This window comes from Ranitomeya imitator, chromosome 2 (assembly GCF_032444005.1).
Source record: "Ranitomeya imitator isolate aRanImi1 chromosome 2, aRanImi1.pri, whole genome shotgun sequence".
Classification (NCBI taxonomy): Eukaryota; Metazoa; Chordata; class Amphibia; order Anura; family Dendrobatidae; genus Ranitomeya; species Ranitomeya imitator.
In genome coordinates, this window is record NC_091283.1 from 158,081,910 (window position 1) to 158,105,378 (window position 23,469).

Consider the following 23,469-nt stretch of genomic DNA (forward strand, 5'->3'; position numbering starts at 1 on the left):
TATCGTTGCTACGTCACAAATAGCAACGATATCGTTAACAATATCGTTATGTGTGAAGGTACCTTTAAGGTACCGTCACACTCAGCGACGCTGCAGCGATATAGACAACGAGCCAATCACTGCAGCGTCGCTGTTTAGGTCGCTGTAGAGACGTCAAACACTGCAACACCAGAACGATGCAGGAGCGATCCAGTGACGTACTTATCGTTCTCGCTGGTTGTTCGCTCCATGTAAAACATTGCTAGCATCGTTGCTTTTGCTGTCAAACATGACGAATCACGCCGACCTGACAACCAAATAAAGTTCTGGACTTCTAGCTCCGACCAGCGATGTCACAGCGGGATCCTGATCGCTGCTGCGTGTCAAACACAACGAGATCGCTATCCAGGACGCTGCAACGTCACGGATCGTTGTCCTCGTAAAGTTGCTCAGTGTGAAGGTACCTTAAGCCTCTTTCTAAACAACTGGAGTCGGATCTCAGACAACAGTTATGTCCTCAATATCAGAGGGTTACAAAATAGAGCTGATATCTCGCGTACCACAAAGGTGTATCGCTCAACAGTGGTAGCTACAAACTCCCCAATGTTCGCAGACCTGCAAAAACTTCAGCTCCCAGGTCATAGTTCGGGTTCCCTCTCCAGAAATAGGCGCAGGTCACTATTCCGCTCTATTTTCGATCCCGAAATCGTCAGGGGAAACCCGTACAATAATAAATTTAAAACCTCTGAATGTGTACGTCAAGTACAAAACATTCAGAATGGAATCGATAAGGTCAACCATTCACCTTATAAGCAAGGACTTGGTAATGTGCACTCTCGATCTGAAGAGTGCGTATTATCAGGTTCCAATCCATTCCTCATCTCAGGAGCTGCTGAGGTTCTCGGTGAGATTCCCGGACCAAACCTGCCACTTCCAATTTCAATGCCTCCCATTTGGTCTAGCATCGGCTCCAAGAATATTCAAGAAATTGGTAGCAGAGGTGGTGGCTTACCTAAGAAACCAAGGAATAACAATAATTCCATACTTGGACGATTTTCTCGTAGTAGCACGAAAAGAGGACATTCTGCTGCAACACAGAGATCGGGTCATAGCAGTATTGGAACATCTAGGATGGGTGGTAAACCGAAAAAAGTCGCATCTAAGGGCCGAATCCCAAAAAAATATTCCTGGGAGTACTCTTGGATTCTACAGCCAGACAATCCTTTTTGCCGAAAGACAAACGGATCTCGATAAAGATGATTTTAGAGTTCCTAAAGAGTCCAGTTACTATAAGATCAGCCATGAAAATTTTGGGGAAGATGACAGCTTGCATCCCTTGTGTGAGATGGGCTCAGGCTCACTCAAGGCCATTACAAAAACAAGTCCTCGCGGTAAGGGATCGTTGTCGTTCATCACTAGACAGAAAGCTACAGCTATCAACAAATGTAAGAAGGTCGCTACGATGGTGGACTCAAGACTGCAACCTAGGAATGGGGGTTCCTTGGATCTCAACCCTTTGTGTGGTAATCACAACGGACGCAAGTCAGTGGAGATGGGGAGCACACTTGGGAGGAAGATTCTTTCAGGGCAAGTGGCCTGAAGAGATCAGTCATATGTCATCAAACTACAGAGAACTTTACGCAGTCTGGGAAGCTCTCAGAAGAAACCATTACTGTCTAAAGAACAGACACGTAAAAATCCTATCAGACAACGTGACAGCAGTATCCTTTTTGAGACACCAATGAGGTTCCAGACACTGGGCTCTTCAAGATCTAGCGCAAAGAATATTTGCTTGGTCAGAAAACACGGTCCTGTCAATAACAGCAGTGCATCTAGAAGGATCTCAAAATATTCTAGCCGACTACCTAAGCAGAAGAAAGGTTTATCCAACAGAATGGGAATTGAATCAGAAAATTTTTCAAATACTATGCCACCGTTGGGGAACTCCCCACAAGAAAAAATTCGAAGGTGCCCAGATTTTATTCCCTCAACCCTTCAGACATGCCAGAAGCAGTCGACGCCTTAAGTCAACCATGGAACGAACCTCTGTCTTATGCCTTTCCCCCAATAGCACTTATTCCAGTAGTGCTCAGGAAAATTCAAGAGGACCAGGCAACAGTACTGACAATTGTACCATTTTGGCCAAAGAGAAGCTGGTTCCCATTGTTGGGAGCCATGACAACGGAAAACCCTATCAAACTCCCGTTATGGAAGGATATCATTCATCAAGGGCCTGCATTACACCAAGACCCGGAGAGATTACATCTATCAGCATGGATCCTGAGAGGGACATCTTGAAAGCCAGAGGTCTTTCGGATGAAGTGATTACAACCATCCAGGCTAGTAGGAAGCCTGTGACTGCAGCCATCTACCACAAAATCTGGAAGAAATTTTGTATGGAGAGTGGCAGGTCGGCCGTGATACCGGGAGCCTTGGATGTTCCTAGAGTTTTGAATTTTCTACAATCTGGCTTTAACTTGGGGCTAAGGCCAAGTACTCTTAAAGTTCTGATCTCGGCCCTCAGTACTTTCTTGGATTATCCATTGGCCTCCCACCCCTGGATAATTAGATTTGTGAAGGTTATCCAGAGATTACGGCCTACCTTAAGACAGCTAGCTCCTACATGGGACTTAAATCTGGTCCTCAGGGCTCTATGTAAAAATCCTTATACTCTTGAGCAGGACATGCCTATTTCAATACGTACCTGGAAGACTGCCTTTTTAGTAGCGATTACAACAGCTAAACGCGTAGGGGAAATTCAGGCTCTATCAATTAAGGATCCATACCTTCAGGTCCGAGAGGACCATATAATACTAAAATTAGATCCAACATTTATCCCTAAAATAGCCTCAGTTAAAAATCGAAACCAGGAGATAATTTTACCTTCCTTTTGTGAGAACCCTTCTAATGAAAAAGAACAGGCATTACACTCCCTTGATGTCAGACAGGCAGTATTAAACTATCTAGAGGCCACTAGCTCCTGGAGGAAGGATGCTAATCTTTTTATTCTGTTTGGGGGTAAGAATAAAGGTAAATAAAGCTTCCAAGGTTTCAATAGCTAGATGGATCATGACTATAATTTCAAAAGCCTACTCATCAGAGGGGATAGATTGCCCAACAGGAATGAAAGCGCATTCTACTAGGGCTGTTTCAGCATCATGGGCTGAGCGAGCAGGGGCATCCCTAGATCAGATTTGCAAGGCCGCAACTTGGGCCAGGGTAAACACATTCTGTAAGCATTATAAACTTGATGTATTAGCAGCCCAGCAAACGTCATTTGGGAGAAAAGTTCTCCAAGCAGTTGTCCCACCCTAAAGGAGGTTTTCTTTGGTATTCTCCAGTGTGCTGTCAGGGGGACGTCCTGGAAAATGGATATTATACCTACCGATAATTCGGTTTCCAGGAGTCCATCCTGACAGCACCGTTACTTCCCCCCCTATGTATACTATTTCATATGCTGTAATATGTTTGGTTAATAAAGATTTCAGAGTATATCTATCCATGGTGTGGTACTTGTCAAAACACTAAAGGAAAGGGAGTGGAGTGGGACCTTTTAACCTCTCGTGTTGTTTTTCCTGTCCCTGCAAGGAGGAGGAGGACGTCCTCTAGTGTGCTGTCAGGATGGACTCCTGGAAACCGAATTATCGGTAGGTATAATACCCATTTTCTGTTGACAGGTTTCCTTTAAAGTCCATGATGTGCACTTATCGGTTGTCATATTGTTCCCTCCTCCTCGTTACTGATCCATGTATCTCCCACACCTAGGGCGCAGTCAGACTGCCGTATAACTGAGACAGGGATCACATCGCAATCCTCGGACTGGCCGTTGCCTCTTGACCTGAGCCTGACATCCTGTATCTCTGTGCAGCTGTCACACTCGGGCTTTGGTGTAGGGGTAGAGAGGAATATGATCCTGGGTTCTGCATGCAGGACGGATTGGAGAGGGAAGAGTTTGGTAAGAAGGAGAACGATTAGTAGAGAGTTACAATAGTCCAGACAAGAATGAATAAGAGCAACGATAAGAGTTATTGCAAAGTCAAAGATAAGAAAAGGTCGGATTCTAGAAATATTTTTAAGGTGCAAGTGACATGAGCGAGTGATAAGCTGTAATGAGTGAAGGAAAGATCTGAGTCAAATATAGCCCCAAGACAGCGGGGTGCTGCTGAGTTATGGTAGAACCACACATGGAAATGGTAATATTGGGTTTGGGAAGGTGAGCAAAGGGAGGAACACAAGGAGTTCAGTTTTAGATAAAGGGAGGACATGATGCTAGAGACAGCGGACAGACAATCCCTGGTATCCCGTATTAAGGTGGGGTGATGTCAGTAGAGGAGGTGTATATTGGGTGTCATCAGCACAGAGATGGTACTGGAAACCAAATCTACTGATGGTTTGTCCAATAGGGGCAGTGTGTAAGGAGAAAACAACGGGGCCAAGGACTGAATCCTGATGGTAAGGGGAGAGGAAAGGAAGAGGAGCCAGCCAAAGATACCGTGGAGGAGCGGTCACCATTGATTCCTATTGAGGAGCAGGTGTAAACAATTGACAATCCGCACAAACAATTGACATGCTGCGGAAAAAACACTGCTGCGTTTCCACTCGTTTTTTTCTGCAGCATGTGCACTGCGGATTTTGGTTTACATGGTACTGTACAACGCATGGAAAACAGCTGCAGATCCGCAGCGTCAAATCCGCAGCAAAATCTTCAACGTGTGCACATAGTCCAAGGGGAAGAAGAGTGATCTGAGAGAAAGCGGATTAGATGGGAGCGGACCAGGAGTTTAGTGATGAAAGGAAGATGAGACAGGTCTGTAGTTAACAGCACAGTTCTGGTCAAGGGATGCTTGTGTTTTTTTTTTGTTTGTTTTTATATATATATATATATATATATATATATATATATATATATATATATATATATATATATATATATATATATATATATATAATGTGTAGTGGGTGTATGCTGGCGTGTTTGAAGGAGAAGGGATATACAGTACACAGACTGCACCAGCAGAATAGTGAGTGCAGCTCTAGGGGTATAATACAGGATGTAACTCCGGATCAGTAATGTATGTACACAGTGACTGCACCAGCAGAATAGTGAGTGCAGCTCTGGAGTATAATACAGGATGTAACTCAGGATCAGTAATGTAATGTATGTACACAGTGACTGCAGCAGCAGAATAGTGAGTGCAGCTCTGGGGTATAATGCAGGATGTAACTCAGGATCAGTAATGTAATGTATGTACACAGTGACTGCACCAGCAGAATAGTGAGTGCAGCTCTGGAGTATAATACAGGATGTAACTCAGGATCAGTAATGTATGTATACAGTGACTGCACCAGCAGAATAGTGAGTGCAGCTCTGGAGTATAATACAGGATGTAACTCAGGATCAGTAATGTATGTATACAGTGACTGCACCAGCAGAATAGTGAGTACAGCTCTGGAGAATAATACAAGATGTAACTCTGGACTATTGCACTTTCACCTTTTATCATCCACAGCTCAGTGCTCGCTTTTCTTTCTGTTGCCTCTGCAGGGTTTTGGCCGGGCCAGACATGCATCGACCATGGAATTGATAAAGTTGAAATATCCAGACTATGAAGTGACCTGGTCAGATGAAGGATACTGAATCCAGGAGCTCACAGCGACTTGTCCAGTGCCCTTACCAGTTGTCACACGTGTACTGAGGAGCTGTCTTTACAACCTTTGCTCACTAGGAGGCAGCAGCGTTGTAGTATGTAACCAGAAGGCTAGATTCATTGTCCCCAGGACCGAGCCCAGGTCTGGTGTGAGATCGCAGGTGCCAGTGTACTGGGTGGTGTCATTTATCACAAAATACATCAGACCCGGCTTGTACTTTTCTTTTATTGCTTCGCTGCCAACAGAGGGTTGTCACAACCCCTCACACCAGTAATGACTGTTGCCTTGTGTATATTGCACCAAGTCCCTTGTTCCTGGTACCTTCATGTCTAATTTTTCCCATTGCTGGATCTTATGTAAATAAATGCCTGTTCTGGTGGTGTAATAGCTGGCTCCTTTTCATTACTATGTGCCACAGGGATTAAATGTGTAACTTTGGAAACTCTCCTATTTCTAATATTATCAGCAGCTTTGGATGTGACTGGAGAAGGTGTGAATACATCAGGGGTTGACCTGTGCTCCATTACGGCAGCTCTTTACCCATCAATATAGGAGCGGTGCCTCGTTTCGCTCTAGGTGTTACACACCATGCCGCCGCTGTGTTGTCATCAGTCTGTATTATGTTGGTGAGTAATTCCAGCTCTCCAGCATTATTCCTATGGTGGCTTTAGGCAACCTGGTAGGAAACCTCCCGCTGTCTATCTGGGGGTAAAGCTTTGCCAACCTAAAGGGAAATAACTAAATGTTAGATGCTACGGGGAAGCAAAATTATGTGTCATCATTACTATATAATTATCTGTGTATGTAAATGCAGATGTCAGGTTGTAGCACTTAAGGTACCGTCACACTAAGCGACGCTGCAGCGATACCGACAACGATTTCGATCGCTGCAGCGTCGCTGTTTGGTCGCTGGAGAGCTGTCACACAGACAGCTCTCCAGCGACCAACTATCCCGAAGTCCCCGGGTAACCAGGGTAAATATCGGGTTACTAAGCGCAGGGCTGCGCTTAGTAACCCGATGTTTACCCTGGTTACCGTTGTAAATGTAAAAAAACAAACACTACATACTTACATTCTCGGTGTCTGGTCATGTCCCTCGCCTTCAGCTTCCCGCAATGACTGAACGCCGGCCGTAAAATACAGCGGTGACGTCACCGCTGTGCTCTGCTTTACGGCTGGCCCGTGCTCACCAGTCAGTGCAGGAAGCTGACGGCGGGGGACATGACCAGACATCGGGAATGTAAGTATGTAGTGTTTGTTTTTTTTACATTTACAACGGTAACCTGGGTAAACATCGGGTTACTAAGCGCGGCCCTGCGCTTAGTAACCCGATATTTACCCTGGTTACCAGTGACTACATCGCTGAATCGGCGTCACACACGCCGATTCAGCGATGTCAGCGGGAGATCCAGCGACAAAATAAAGTGCTGGACTTTCTCCCAGCTGGGGCCTGATCGTTGGTCGCTGTCACACATAACGATTTAGTTAACGATATCGTTGCTACGTCACAAAATGCAACAATATCGTTATGTGTGACGGTACCCTTACCCTAACCCTTTTGCTTATAAGAGTATGTGCAGACAATCAGTCAACACTGCGGATTGGACGCTGTGTACTTGTGCAGCGTCTAACCCACAGCGTCCAGATGTTATAGTAAAGTGGATGGGATCTCAAGAAATCCCATGGCCACTATGTGTCCAGAGACGCTCGTGACTCACCTGCAGAGACGGACATGCGGCGCGTCTCTCCAGACTGCAACATGTCGCCAGTCTCCGCAAGAGAAATTTCACCCATAGAATGTATTGGACGCGGTGAATCCGCACGATTCAGTGAACATACACATGAGGCTTCACCTGTGTTCAATAGACGGCAGCGCTTTGGATGTGAACATGTTCTGTCACTTCCGGAGCTTCTGCACGTACCCTAACAATGTTTTGAACTTTTGACCTTCAGGCTCCATAGCTCACCATCCACTGCTTTGATTGTGAGACCATCATTTTATAGACAATCATCTTGGCTATGTCACACATAAATATGACTTGCTGCTATTTAGCATATGATTAGTTATGCAGATCCTTATGTTACTGCATTGTTACTGTTCTGCTCCTCGTGGTGTAAAAATCTTTTTCTTCCTGTATACTGTAAAATACAACCTGTTCTCATTCCCTAAGGCTGTGTGCCCACGTTGTTTTTTATGCGTTTCTGCCGCATTTTTTTGCCGCAGCTTAAACCGCATTCCCATGCAATCCTATGGGATTCCGCAGTTGCTGTGCCCATGCTGCGGATTTTCCCGCTGCGGAATCGCATAGCAGTAAAATCCGCAGCATGTTCATTATTTCTGCGGATTCCGCCGCCATAGGATTGCATTGAAACGCTCACTTTACGCATGTGGCTATGCCCACCATGCGTAAAGTGAGCGCTTCATGTGCGGATGGAACCCAGGGTCTGGAGGAGAGGAGATTCTCCTTCAGGCCCTGGGTACAATATTCCTGTAAAAAAAAAAAAAAAAAAAAAAAAGAATTAAAATAAAAAATAGGGATATACTTACCTTCCTATGGCCCCCGGAGTCCTCCCGCCTCTCAGCGGTGCACGCAGCGGCTTCCGTTCCCAGGGATGCATTGCGCAAATCACTTGAGATGACGTCTCAAAGGTCCTTCGCGCAAAGCATCCCTGGGTACGGAACGGACTGGGAGTGCCGCTGAGGAGATCGGGGGCCGTTGGAAGTTGAGAGTAACCATATTTTTTATTTTTAACATTTTATCTTTGATGCTGCATAGGCAGCATCAATAGTAAAAAGTCGGTCACACTTATCAAGCACTATGCTTGTGTGACCAACCTGTCAATCACTTTTCCCAGCGATGCTTCAAATCGCTTGTAAAGCGCAAGCATTCTGTAAGCTAAAAACACTTGTTTTGTGGGAAAACGCATGCGAATTCCACATGTGTTTTACCTGCGGCAGGGAGTTATGGAAATGCTGCGGACATTTCCAGAGCATTTCTGCAACGTGGGCACATACAGTTGTGGCCAACAGTATTGACACCCCTGCAATTCTGTCAGATAGTACTCAGTTTCTTCCTGAAAATGATTGCAAACACAAATTCTTTGGTATTATCTTCATTTAATTTGTCTTAAATGAAAAACACAAAAAGAAATGTCCTAAAGCCAAATTGGATATAATTCCACACCAAACATAAAAAAGGGGGTGGACAAAAGTATTGGCATTGTTCGAAAAATCATGTGATGCTTCTCTAATTTGTGTAATTAACAGCACCTGTAACTTACCTGTGGCCCCTAACAGGTGTTGGCAATAAAGTTGACATGGATTAAAGTTGACTCAACCTGTGTCCTTGTGTGTACCGCATTGAGCATGGAGAAAAGAAAGAAGAGCAAAGAACTGTCTGAGGACTTGAGAAACCAAATTGTGAGGAAGCATGAGCAATCTCAAGGCTACAAGTCCATCTCCAAAGACCTGAATGTTCCTGTGTCTACCGTGCGCAGAGTCATCAAGAAGTTTAAGGCTATGTTCACACTTTGCGGATTTTGCTGCGGATCCGCAGCGGATTTGACCACTGCGGATCTGCAGCAGTTTCCCATAAGTTTACAGTACAATGTAAACCTATGGGAAACAAAAAACGCTGTGCACATGCTGCGGAAAAAAAACGCGCGGATACGCTGCCGATTACATTCCGCAGCATGTCACTTCTTATCTGCGGGTTTTCACCTGCTCCAATAGGAAACTGCAGATGAAAATCTGCATAAGAATCAGCAGTAAAAACCGCAACGGGTTTTCACTGCGGATTTTGGAATTCAGCTGCAGAAAAATCCGCAGTGGAATCCTCAAAGTGTGAACTTAGCCTAAAGCCCATGGCAGAATTGCAGGGGTGTCAATACTTTTGACCACAACTGTAGCCTAATAGCTCAGTGTGTTATTAGGTTGATTCCCAAGTGAAAGGTCACGGGTCCGAATCAAGGAGCAGCCGTGAAGACGATTTCCCGAGAAAAGAGAAACAATATCATCCCGCTCATCGATTGGGGTCTGTTGGCCAAGAAAATTGCCAAACTGAATCATGTGAGCGCCATGACAGTTGGAAGAATTTGAAATGAAGTCCATTCAGAAGCCAAGAGGTGGACGTCCAGGCAAAATATCAGCGTCGATAAGTAGTCCTTGTGATGAGCCGATCAGTTCTGGCACACGGCAGTGGAGGTGACTCGTGAGCTTCGTAATAGTGAGATCACAGACGTCCATGCAAGTGCCGTGCAACACAGTTACGCAAGTCTGGAATGGTGGCCCAAAAAAGATGAAGAAACCTCGACTACAATATTGTCATAAGAAGCATTGGCTCAAGTTTGCAAAAAAGTATGAAAACTGGACCGTAGAAGAATGGAAACGGGTGACTGGGAGCGATGAGATGAAAGTCCATAGACTACTCTCTGATGGGTGCAAATGGGTCTAGAAGAAACAAGGGAAACGCCAACTTTGGGAACGTGTGGAAGGAATCCAGGGATCAGATTCTGGTTGAGACCTGCTTGAATCTGATGGAGAGCATGAGCAAAAGGATTCAGGCAGTGTTGAGGCCAAAAGGTGGATTTCCGAAATACTAACAAAATAATAAAAATGAAATATTAGATTTTTAGTTGCAAAACAGTAACAATGCAGTGAGATGACAAGAATCTGCATAACTAATCATATGCTAAATAGCTGTAAGTCAAACTTAAGTATGAGAGATCCCAGGTGATTGTCTATAAAAGGATGGTAGTCTCACAATGAAAGCCGTAGTAGATGGTGAGATATGGAGCCTGAGAGTCAAAAGTTCAAAACATTGTTACCCTTTAGCTCCACGGTGTATACCATATGTACATGTTCTGAGTTACAGACATCCCATCACACCTGTATCCTACAAATACTCTGTGCTGCTGGGGTTACCTGTCACCTTTGGCTGCCCATGGGCTCAGTTCATGATTAAGCCCAGTCCTGAGATGGTTCGTTCAGCCAACACTCCGCTCCTTATACTCTGGGCTGCTCGGTAACCCAAGATTTATCTGTCACTCTTCCCTTCCTCACGTCGTGCCTCTATTACATACACACTAATGGCACCTCAGCAGTCAGGATCTGCTAAGTTCTCCTGAAATACTCTGTGCTTCTCTTTGCTATGAGTCTCCACTCCCCTCTTTACTTCATGATGTCACATGCAGATGCAGCCCCTCACTGATATATAGGGAGACGGGCCACGGCCTCCTATAATACTCTGTGCTGCTGGCAGGACCCTCCCACTGGTAACAGGCTGACCCACTAGATTGGCACATGTTATCTGACATACTCTGCTGCTGGCAGGACCCTTCCACTGGTAACATGCTGACCCACTAGATTGGCACATGTTATCTGACATACTCTGCTGCTGGCAGGACCCTTCCACTGGTAACATGCTGACCCACTAGATTGGCACATGTTATCTGACATACTCTGCTGCTGGCAGGACCCTTCCATTGGTAACAGGCTGACCCACTAGATTGGCACGTGTTATCTGACATACCCTGTGCTGCTGGCAGGACCCTTCCACTGGTAACAGGCTGACCCACTAGATTGGCACGTGTTATCTGACATACCCTGCTGCTGGCAGGACCCTTCCACTGGTAACAGGCTGACCCACTAGATTGGCACATGTTATCTGACATACTCTGCTGCTGGCAGGACCCTTCCATTGGTAACAGGCTGACCCACTAGATTGGCACGTGTTATCTGACATACCCTGTGCTGCTGGCAGGACCCTTCCACTGGTAACAGCCTGACTCACTAGATTGGCACGTGTTATCTGACATACTCTGCTGCTGGCAGGACCCTTCCATTGGTAACAGGCTGACCCACTAGATTGGCACGTGTTATCTGACATACCCTGTGCTGCTGGCAGGACCCTTCCACTGGTAACAGCCTGACTCACTAGATTGGCACATGTTATCTGAACGGCCTTTCACATCCCAGTAGATCCCCTTATTCATGTCCTGACATACTCTGTGCTGCTGGGGGACAGTGTTTTACCCCTCCTGATGCTGCTCCTGTCACACTCGGCACCCGGATCATAAATTCTTGCAACCAAATTTTATGGTTTAACAGCCACAATCACCATAGTTTGGTGCTAAGGTCAGCTGCGAGGTGCCGCGGCGCCCTGGTTTTCACGGGTGGGTCATGGCGTGCTGCGTGTGCAGATTTTTTTTCCTTCACAAACAAGTTAACTCTCTGGTGACTAAGTGGGCATAGTTTCCCATTCTCTGACAGCAAGCAGAGTGATGGAAGCGATCAGTAGGAGATGACACAAGTCACAGTGCAGTGGCCTCAGCCGCTGTGACTTTCTAAGAGTTAGTAAACTTTCTACAGCGAGAGGCCCGGCACTTGGAAACGGCTGCAGTTATTTTACCTAGTTTTTGGCAGCTAGGTGGCGCTCTTGTCACTGCCTGTGGGTGCCTGCAGTGTGCACGGTCAGCATTTTTCTTCTGCCTGCTCTTTCTTGACACTTTTCTGACGCTTTCTGCCTTTCCTGCAGATCCTGGGTGTCACACGTCGGGGTGAAAGTCCACTTCCCTATTTCTGAGAGATTCCCTGTGCTCTCTAAAGTCCTCCTGGGATTTTATCATGCGGAGCGCACACCTATCTCTGCTCTTAATCGCTCTGTCCAGCTTAGGTAAGTCTCGGCATGGTGGTCTGGACAGGGCTACCCGGCAATGAAGGGTTAATTATGTCAATTGATCGCATTATTCACAAATTGGGGAAACGGCAGAGATGGACGGTGTGTGTGGAAGATGGACAATGAGGGGTCTGGGACGCAGGAGTTAATAGGCATGTCAGATCCTTTTCTTCACTGGTGGCGGTTTAAAGGGGGTTATCTGCCACCACATGGGAGGTCAGCGGTGGGACGAGCCCACACACCTTCGAAGACATAGTCTGAGCGTGCACGCGTCGTGGCAGGTGTGTGGTCATAGCCTCACTGGCACCGCTCCGATATCAAGGATAGTGGTGCTGGAAAAAAACCCTATAAGAAGGCTTGTTCCCGATCCTCACAAGTGTGGCTGATCCTACAGAAATATAGGTGGTGTCTGTGGGCCTGTAGATCGCTGCCGGCAGCACATGTGTCGCTGGCATTGTGCAAACTGGGGGCTGAATAATCCTACAAGCGATGCCCCCCTGTACGGTGTATACCAGGACATGTGAACGGGCCTCTAATCGAGCCCCGGTGCATATAGCTACTTCCACCGCTGTGGACGAGGGCCGCTCTCCCCATCAGCACTCATCTACTTTGCATATCATAGACACTCATTCTCTGCTGTAGGACTACAAGTCCCAGTCTGCTCGGCTCTGTTGTAACAGAAAGCCTCATTGCCTTGATGTACTGAGTCTTATAGTTCCCAGTAAAGAACTTGCTGGTCTTAATGGATGTAAATCTACAGCCACGCTGGACATGGAGAGCGCTTCTTCTAAGGAAGTTGTGCTGGGACTTTTAGTTCCTGCTTTGTTAACTATGGCTTATATAATTACACGATGACGCTTGAAGGAGGTTAATCCTCTGCCAGGACAGTCAGTCTTTACACTTTATGGGTATATGCACACGTTGCAGAAAGGTGTGCGGATTTTTCCGCACTGATTTTGGTAAATCCGCACTGCAGAATTACCGCAGATTTTGTGCGGATTCCACCTGCGGTTTTACACCTGCGGATTCCTATTATGGAGCAGGTGTAAACCGCTGCGGAATCCGCACAAAGAATAGACATGCTACGGAATAAACAACGCAGCGTTTCCGAGCGTTTTTTCCCACAGCATGTGCACTGCGGATTTTGTGTTCCATACATTTACATGGTACTGTACAACGCATGGAAAACTGCTGCGAATCCGCAACGTGTGCACATAGCCTAAGGAGGGGAGCTGAGCGATTTTTCCAAAAACTTTGGTTGTCTAACTTTTGCGGCGCTGAGCAGCAGAGGGCAGAAAAGTCACCACCGCTCTGCCGAATTCATAACTACAGAACCCAGATCTCCTCTGATATAACTCCTCTGGGAGCTTTATGGCCGAGCAGCTGCATGCAGCCGTACATCACCAAGCACAATGCCGAGCATTGGATGGAGTGTTGTAAAGCCGCCACCACTGGACTCTGGAGGAGACGTGTTCTGTGCAGTGATGGATCGCACCTGTCTATCTGCCTCTGATTGAGGAGTCTGGGTTTGGTGAATGCCAGGAGAACGTTACCCACCTGACTGCATTGTGCCCACTGTAGATTGGAGGAGGAGGATAATGCCATGGCCTTGTTATCAGGGGTCGGCCCCTTATTTCCAGTGAGAGGAAATCTTAGCACTTCAGCACAAGACATTGTAGACCTTCCTGCTTTGACTGACCGGCATCCTTTTTCTCCCCAGCGGCTCCTTCCTCTTCCTCATCCTCCTGTGATGGTCGCACACAGGGCCGCTGTAACTTTATATGTGACTGCTGGGACTGCGCGGATGAACGGGACTGCGGTGAGACATCGGAGGAGACTGTACATAGACACACACTCTCTGCATGTATTGGGGCCCTATTGATTAACTAGTCTCGGTCCTCTGCTTGCTGTCAGTACAGAGCAGCGTGCACCATGTATCCTATCACTGCAGCTCGGCTCCCGTTCTGGAATCTGGCTGACGTCACCCCTTTCATGACACCTTTCTTGCATTTTCCTGGCCCCCCTATCCATTATTTTTGTGGGATGGGAGAGCGACTATTCCTCTGTGTGATGTTGGACTGTGTCTTATCTTTCCAGGTTATCACAGAGATTCTCCGGTTTGGGGGAGACCTTTCAGCTGTGACTTTGAATATGATGATTGTGGTTGGAAAGACATAAGCACCTCTGACTATCGATGGGTGAGAGACCAGCGGATATCTCCCATCTGGAGGTCACGACCCCACAGCGATCACACCCTCGGGAACCGATGGGGTAAGTATCTCAGTACTGTATGGCCGGTCAGAGCCGCCCTCTGGGGTAAGTCTCTCTCAGTACTGTATGGCCGGGCAGAGCCGCCCTCTGGGGTAAATCTCTCTCAGTACTGTATGGCCGGGCAAAGTCGCCCTCTGGGGTAAGTCTCTCTCAGTACTGTATGGCCGGGCAAAGTCGCCCTCTGGGGTGAGTCACTGGGGTAAGTCTCTCTCAGTACTGTATGGCCGGTCAGAGCCGCCCTCTGGGGTAAGTCTCTCTCAGTACTGTATGGCCGTGCAGAGCCACCCTCTGGGTAAGTCTCTCTCAGTACTGTATGGCCGGGCAGAGCCGCCCTCTGGGGTAAGTCTCAGTACTGTATGGCCGGGCAGAGCCGCCTTTGGGGTAAATCTCTCTCAGTACTGTATGGCCGGGCAAAGTCACCCTCTCCGTACTGTATGGCCGGGCAGAGCCGCCTCTGGGGTAAATCTCTCTCAGTACTGTATGGCCGGGCAAAGTCACCCTCTCCATACTGTATGGCTGGGCAGAGTTGCCCTCTGGGCACTAACTGGGCTGCCGGCTATTCTTTTCATAGGATGGTCGATGATGGCAGAGGGTCAGAGTGGTAAATCTGCTGTATCTGCACGACTGCAGTCTCCGGTCATGAGAGATGCTGCCGCCACTTGTGAAGTCCACATCCACTACCACATGTATTCTGCAGGTAGGTTTGCACCCAAAAATGAACCTTAACCACCAACGACTTTGTATAAAAGGATATTGTCTTGTGCAGATTCTCCACAGATGAACGGAAGTCTCTCCATACATCTGGCGGATCAGACCCAGACGTACACAATGTGGGAGAGCACCCAGAGCAGCGCCATGTCATGGAGGCGAGTGGTCGTGTACACTGGCAGAATCCCAGGAGACTTCCAGGTACAATTTATACCCGCACCATCCCTGACAGACCCCCAGCTAATGTGTGATGTGTGGTAACATGTCTGTCCTGTAGATCATTGTGACTGCCTCTCGGGACGCTCTCAGCCAGGGGGATTTTTCTGTGGATGACCTGGAATTCCGTCATTGCAGTCTTCAAGGTATTATACAACTACAATAATACTGCCCCAATATATAACAATATAACTACTATAATACTGCCCCTATATACAATAATATATCTACTATAATACTGCCCCCTATATACAAGAGTCTAACTGCTATAATACTGCCCCTATGTACAAGAATATAACTACTATAATACTGCCCCCATGTACAAGCGTATAACTACTATAATACTGCTCCTATGTACAAGACTATAACTACTATAATACTGCCCATATGTACAAGAATATAACTACTATAATACTGCCCATATGTACAAGAATATAACTACTATAATACTGCCCCTATGTACAAGGATATAACTACTATAATACTGCCCCTATGTACAAGGATATAACTACTATAATACTGCCCCTATGTACAAGAATATAACTACTATAATACTACTCCTGTACATAAGTATATAACTACTATAATACTGCTCCTATGTACAAGAATATAACTACCGTACTATAATACCGCTCCTATATATGTATATAACTACTATAATACTGCTCCTATATATAAGTATATAACTACTATAATACTGCCACCTATGTAGGAGAGTATAAATCCTATAATACTGACCCTATGTACAAAAATATAACTACTATAATACTGCCCCCTATGTACAAGGATATAACTACTATAATAATGCCCCCTATGTACAAGGATATAACTACTATAATACTGCCGCTATGTACAAGAATATAAATGCCATAATACTGCCCCTATGTACAAGAATATAACTACTATAATACTGCCCCCTATGTACAAGAATATAACTACTATAATACTGCCCCTATGTACAAGAATATAACTGCTATAATACTGCCCCTATGTACAAGAATATAACTACTATAATACTGCCCCTGTGTACAAGAATATAACTACTATAATACTGCTCCTATGTACAAGAATATAACTACTATAATACTGCCCCTATGTACAAGAATATAACTGCTATAATACTGCCCCTATGTACAAGAATATAACTACTATAATACTGCCCCTGTGTACAAGAATATAACTACTATAATACTGCTCCTATGTACAAGAATATAACTACTATAATACTGCCCCTATGTACAAGAATATAACTACTATAATACTGCCCCCTATGTACAAGAATATAACTACTATAATAGTGCTCCTATGTACAAGAATATAACTACTATAATAGTGCTCCTATATATAAGTATATAACTACTATAATACTGCCACCTATGTAGGAGAGTATAAGTCCTATAATACTGCCCCTGTGGTGTCCTTCCCGGTCTCCCCAGGTCTGCAGGCAGTGTGTGGGCTCGAGCAGCACCGCTGTCTTCGTGGTAGTTGTGTAGATGACGGTGCTAGGTGTGACGGTACCGATGACTGTGGTGATAAATCTGATGAGAGCGACTGTGGTGAGTTCCTCCTCCTGTACATTATATATAGGGGTCGTGCAGAGCGTCGGCTGTTGTCTGGGATTGATATTCTGGATTGGGGGCTGATGGTCGCCTTTATCATTATGGATTGCTGACATTGGATGCTCCAGGCCGCAGGTTCCTCCACTTTCTGTAGATGATGTCATGGCTGGAAAGTGGGAGCTGATAGGGCTCCATTTATGTCTGGTGGTCCTCTGTCCGGTGGAGCGCTCCGTTCTGTGGTTTTGCAGCCAGTGACTTGTATACATGGTCCAGATGTAGAGTGACCAGTTTAGAGCGCGCCGTATCCTCCTGTCTCAGGGTCAGAACTGGTGCAAAGCCCCCGCCGACAGCGGATGGAGGGCCACCACCAGAAGAGATGCGGCATTCTTTTTGGCATCTTTGCTCCTGGTGTCCTGTGTTCCTCTGTAGCTCCTTCTATCATTCTCCTTTCAGGCTTGTTCCAGTCCTGCAGCTTTGAAAAAGATGTGTGTACATGGAAGTCTACATGGGAGAGAGTGGATGGATATAACGGCGAGCCAGAGCGAGACCACACCACCAACAGCCGGGCAGGTGACCCACATCAGGGGGTGCTGGGGGTCTGATCAGCAGATAGTATCACACAGGATAGGATTAGATACACAGCTCAGCAGACAGTATCACACAGGACAGGATTAGATACACGGCTCAGCAGACAGTATCACACAGGACACCCTGCGGGGTGTGTTCCGCAGGACTGGCGCATAGCAAATGTGGTGCCAATATTCAAAAAGGGCTCTAAAAGTGAACCTGGAAATTATAGGCCAGTAAGTCTAACCTCTATTGTTGGTAAAATATTTGAAGGGTTTCTGAGGGATGTTATTCTGGATTATCTCAATGAGAATAACTGTTTAACTCCATATCAGCATGGGTTTATGAGAAATCGCTCCTGTCAAACCAATCTAATCAGTTTTTATGAAGAGGTAAGCTATAGGCTGGACCACGGTGAGTCATTGGACGTGGTATATCTCGATTTTTCCAAAGCGTTTGATACCGTGCCGCACAAGAGGTTGGTACACAAAATGAGAATGCTTGGTCTGGGGGAAAATGTGTGTAAATGGGTTAGTAACTGGCTTAGTGATAGAAAGCAGAGGGTGGTTATAAATGGTATAGTCTCTAACTGGGTCGCTGTGACCTGTGGGGTACCGCAGGGGTCGGTATTGGGACCTGTTCTCTTCAACATATTCATTAATGATCTGGTAGAAGGTTTACACAGTAAAATATCGATATTTGCAGATGATACAAAACTATGTAAAGCAGTTAATACAAGAGAAGATAGTATTCTGCTACAGATGGATCTGGATAAGTTGGAAAGTTGGGCTGAAAGGTGGCAGATGAGGTTTAACAATGATAAATATAAGGTTATACACATAGGAAGAAGGAATCAATATCACCATTACACACTGAACGGGAAACCACTGGGTAAATCTGACAGGGAGAAGGACTTGGGGATCCTAGTTAATGATAAACTTACCTGGAGCAGCCAGTGCCAGGCAGCAGCTGCCAAGGCAAACAGGATGATGGGGTGCATTAAAAGAGGTCTGGATACACATGATGAGAGCATTATACTGCCTCTGTACAAATCCCTAGTTAGACCGCACATGGAGTACTGTATCCAGTTTTAGGCACCGGTGCTCAGGAAGGATATAATGGAACTAGAGAGAGTACAAAGGAGGGCAACAAAATTAATAAAGGGGATGGGAGAACTACAATACCCAGATAGATTAGCGAAATTAGGATTATTTAGTCTAGAAAAAAGACGACTGAGGGGCGATCTAATAACCATGTATAAGTATATAAGGGGACAATACAAATATCTCGCTGAGGATCTGTTTATACCAAGGAAGGTGACGGGCACAAGGGGGCATTCTTTGCATCTGGAGGAGAGAAGGTTTTTCCACCAACATAGAAGAGGATTCTTTACTGTTAGAGCAGTGAGAATCTGGAATTGCTTGCCTGAGGAGGTGGTGATGGTGAACTCAGTCGAGGGGTTCAAGAGAGGCCTGGATGTCTTCCTGGAGCAGAACAATATTGTATCATACAATTATTAGGCTCTGTAGAAGGACGTAGATCTGGGGATTTATTCTGACGGGATATAGGCTGAACTGGATGGACAAATGTCTTTTTTCGGCCTTACTAACTATGTTACTATGTTACTAGATACACAGCTCAGCAGACAGTATCACACAGGACAGGATTAGATACACGGCTCAGCAGACAGTATCACACAGAATAGGATTAGATACACGGCTCAGCAGACAGTATCACACAGGATAGGATTAGATACACATCTCAGCAGGCAGTATCACACACAGGATAAGATTAGATACACAGCTCAGCAGACAGTATCACACAGGATTGGATTAGATACACAGCTCAGCAGACAGTATCACACACAGGATAGGATTAGATACACAGCTCAGCAGACAGTATCACACAGGATGGGATTAGATACACATCTCAGCAGACAGTATCACACACAGGATAAGATTAGATACACAGCCCAGCAGACAGTATCACACACAGGATAGGATTAGATACACAGCTCAGCAGACCTTATCACACAGGATAGGATTAGATACACAGCTCAGCAGACAGTATCACACAGGATAAGATTAGATACACAGCTCAGCAGACAGTATCACACACAGGATAGGATTAGATACACAGCTCAGCAGACCTTATCACACAGGATAGGATTAGATACACAGCTCAGCAGACCTTATCACACAGGATAGGATTAGATACACAGCTCAGCAGACAGTATCACACAGGATAGAATTAGATACACGGCTCAGCAGACAGTATCACACAGGATAGAATTAGATACACGGCTCAGCAGACAGTATCACACCGTTAGGATTAGATACACGGTTTATCAGACAGTATCACAGGATTAGACACACAGCGGGGCAGCACTCCATAGTCATTATTATTACATGGTGGGAGTTATAGTCCTTGTGATTGACTCTGACTGCTTGGTCTTTGCAGGGGTCGGTGGCCTCGGGGTGCAGATGACGTCACATTAATAAGTTCCATTATTTAGTGTTTTTCCCTTTATTTCAGGTTTTTTCCTGCGAGCTCCGCAGAGCGGCGCGCACAGACTGCAGAGCCCCCCGGTGCGGGCGGACGGTGCTCTGCCCTGCTACGTACGTCACCTTCCTGTTCTGCCCCATTCTCCCCGATGTAGTTGTGCCCGGAGATGTGAATACTGCAGTGATATCGGTAGCCCAGACCTTATCTCACGGGCCCGATCTGTCTCATGCTGCCCCCTATATACCATACTCTGCTGACCCCACCATGATCTGAATGAAATAATGAGGGGCCATGGTGGATCCTAATGGATGTGAACAGTCCCTGACCACAGACGTCCTCGGTATCTGCGTCCCAGGCCTCCATGGGGCTTTATACCATGTGTTACAGGCTGTGGCGGTCTACACACAGATAGGACCCTCTGATGGGTCTGCAGGGGAAGCGGACTGATAGTGACTGCTTGCCCCTGATTGTGGCTTTTCCCCTACAGCTCGTGTTTTATTATTACATGGATGGATCTGACGCGGCTTCCTTGTCTGTGGGTTATCGCCTTGCGGGGTCTGACCAGGACAACGTAGAGTTAAAGCTGCAGGGACGGAGGGGCGCCCTGTGGATCCGGGAGAAAGTCTCCTTTAATCAGTTAAACCAGCCATTCCAGGTAAGCCTCTGAGACCGGACGGTGACGCCGCGGGCACCTGTATGATGTGTATCTGGCACCCACCAGGGATACATGGGCACGGATAATGATCTCATGCCCCCCTGTCGGGGCAGTAAATGCGGTGATGGCGGCTCTCACTGACGCTTCTTGTTCATCTGCTTCCCAGGTCTTCATAGAGGGCTCCGGTAACGGCTCGTCGGGGGTCTTGGCAGTGGACGACCTGATCTTTTCCCCCGGATGCGCAGTACAGAGTAGGTGCAGATTATTACGATGTGTGAGTTTTGCCCTGATGACGGGTGCAGCACCGGATCTAATTTTTTACCTGTCCCATGGCCACGTTTAGTGCCACGGATGGGATCTATGTTCCTGATCACATAGGGCGGGATCTGGGTTTGTTCTCAGACTCTGAGCCATATGATATGATTGCGGAGCAGCCTTATTACAGGGGGACACTTAGAAACCCTCTGGGACCCCCAATAAGCATGCAAATATTCCAATATGGTGGGTGTTGGCAGCCAGGAGCTGAGGACTGCACCCTGCTTGCCCCCCAAGATGGCCACCACATTGTTTTGGAAACCTGTGGTTTGCCTGTAAACCACTTGTGTTGTGCATGAGGGGGTCTCCAATGTCAAAAACTAAATCTCAAGCAAGCGGGGGACCTAGTGCAATTACTGGAGCTCCGCTTTACGCCCTCTTCCCTTTTCTCCGTCCAGTTTTCACCCCCTGACATCTCCTGTTGTCCTATACGACCCTTAGGGCCCTCAGCCCATGGATTCAGAAATCTCTACTGACCTACTCCTCACACCCTGCATCTGCACCCGTCTATGATGGTCCCCTTCATGGTCCCACCTGAATATTGTCACCCCATGTGATCACCTGACGATGCCAATCTTTCCAAAGTATCATGAGAAAAAGAGGGTAAACAAAGCCCCAAATTCTCCAGGTTTTGGTGTTAGGTTACTTTCACACATCGGGTTTTTGCAGTCAGACACAATCCGGCGAGTTTTTTTTTCCCATAGAGTTGTATTAGGGCCGGATTGCGCCTAATGGCCACACGTTTCATTTGTTTTTTGCCGGATCTGTCTGAAAAAATGTTTTCCTGCGGCCGGAGAAAACGTTCGCAGGAACGTTTTTTTCTGTCCGGCGAAAAAACGCCAAGGGACGGTTCCAGCGATAACTGATAAAGCTGACATGTGAAATTATGAATCCGGCCTCCGAATCTGGTTTTCTATGCATTCTCCATACAATCATGCAAAGTTTCCGCTCTCTCTTTCTTTCTTTCTTTCTTTCTTTCTTTCTTTCTTTCTTTCTTTCTTTCTTTCTTTCTTTCTTTCTTTCTTTCTTTCTCTCTCTCTTTCTTTCTTTCTTTCTCTCTCTTTTTCTTTCTTTCTTTCTCTCTCTCTCTTTTTCTTTCTTTCTTTCTCTATCTCTCTTTTTCTTTCTTTCTTTCTCTCTTTTCTCTTTCTTTCTCTTTCTTTCTCTTTCTTTCTCTTTCTTTCTTTCTCTCTTTCTTTCTTTCTTTCTCTTTCCCTCTCTCTTTCCCTTTCTCTTTCTTTCTCTCTTTTTATTTCTTTCTCTTTTTTTCTTTCTCTTTCCCTCTCTCTTTCTTTCTTTCTCTTTCCCTCTCTCTCCCCCTCTTCTTTCCCCGGAACAAGAAGTCCAAACTCTATCCCGGGTTCATTTAAAAAAAACAGATCCAGCAAAAAAACGGATCCGTTGCATCAGTTTTTCACAATTTGCAACGGATGTTTTTTTACAAATTTGCCGGATCCTGCCTAGCGGCAAAAACCTGATGTGTGAAAGTAGCCTTACACCCTCAGTTTGTGCAGGGGAGCCATCTGTATTTGTGCAGGTGGAGCAGAGTCCCCACTGTACTTTCACCCTGTAATGACCTTTCTCCATATTTCAGATGAATCCGCTGGATCAGTGATCTCCTCGGCTGGACAGGACGGCGCGGTCTGGAGTGTCAGAGAAGCTTGTACGCCAGGTAGGACGAGCCTCTGGGGTGCCTACATTATTGCACAGGGTGGTTTTCTTCATTATCTTGTATTCATATTTCATTGTATAATTCCATATTCTCCAGTCACAGCAAGAGCTGCATGGAAAGTGGTGGCTTCCTATAAGCTCTCCGGCTTCCATTCCTCCATCTGCCTTTTGCCTCCTGCTGTTTCTGTGTCTGTACAAGAGATTGTTTTGTGTTTTTATTTGGCTTGTTGGATTCCGACAAGTTTCAGGCTGAATTGTGATTGCAGCTCTTCATATAACTTGAGTGTTATACTGGTATTCACATATCGGAAAGTGATGGCTTATTGCTATTGATATATGGACAGAGTCTGTGAATGAAGGGTCCGTCACTGTCCGACCTCTGGGACCTCCACCCATCCTACAAAAACTTCCATTCCGCGACTTACACTGGGCTGGTTTTGTGGGGACCCCATACAGTGATTGTGGTTAATGGTTAATGGGGGCCCCAGAGTAAGAGTTAATAAATGGATGAGGGCAATGGGTGGGGATTGTTTTAACAGTCATATCTTTTACTTTTCGGCTATGAATTTTTTTTTTCTGCAGCAACTGACAGTAGTGTTGTCGGTTGGACGGACGTCAGTATTGGGGCGTACAAGTGGGGACGGTCTACGACAGGTAAGGGCCAAACTATAAACATCTGCTGCACCCTTCTCCTTCT

The 23,469-nt window shown here is 46.2% G+C and overlaps 2 protein-coding genes across 5 annotated transcripts in view; both read left to right on the plus strand.

Moving 5' to 3' along the window:
* PHPT1 (phosphohistidine phosphatase 1) overlaps window positions 1–6,013 on the plus strand; it is a 28,677-nt gene extending 22,664 nt beyond the window's left edge. Inside the window, exon 3 of the mRNA XM_069747619.1 lies at window positions 5,525–6,013. Coding sequence (XP_069603720.1) covers window positions 5,525–5,617 — 93 coding nt within the window. The 3' untranslated portion in view covers window positions 5,618–6,013. The remainder of the gene's footprint in view (window positions 1–5,524) is intronic.
* Window positions 6,014–12,146: 6,133 nt separating this feature from the next.
* The window catches only part of MAMDC4 (MAM domain containing 4), a 35,278-nt gene continuing 23,955 nt past the window's right edge, over window positions 12,147–23,469 (plus strand). For 3 of the 4 annotated variants that reach the window (XR_011318018.1, XM_069747616.1, XM_069747615.1), the window contains exons 1-13: window positions 12,147–12,302; window positions 14,026–14,124; window positions 14,403–14,576; window positions 15,148–15,273; window positions 15,343–15,485; window positions 15,562–15,646; window positions 16,937–17,056; window positions 17,513–17,629; window positions 20,162–20,244; window positions 20,619–20,786; window positions 20,953–21,037; window positions 22,696–22,773; window positions 23,355–23,426. Coding sequence is in view for 3 of the 4 variants with exons in the window: in XM_069747616.1 (XP_069603717.1) it covers window positions 12,254–12,302; window positions 14,026–14,124; window positions 14,403–14,576; window positions 15,148–15,273; window positions 15,343–15,485; window positions 15,562–15,646; window positions 16,937–17,056; window positions 17,513–17,629; window positions 20,162–20,244; window positions 20,619–20,786; window positions 20,953–21,037; window positions 22,696–22,773; window positions 23,355–23,426 (1,399 nt within the window). In the remaining variant the exon portion in view is untranslated. The remainder of the gene's footprint in view (window positions 12,303–14,025; window positions 14,125–14,402; window positions 14,577–15,147; window positions 15,274–15,342; window positions 15,486–15,561; window positions 15,647–16,936; window positions 17,057–17,512; window positions 17,630–20,161; window positions 20,245–20,618; window positions 20,787–20,952; window positions 21,038–22,695; window positions 22,774–23,354; window positions 23,427–23,469) is intronic. The other variant, XM_069747618.1, reaches the window with a different exon arrangement.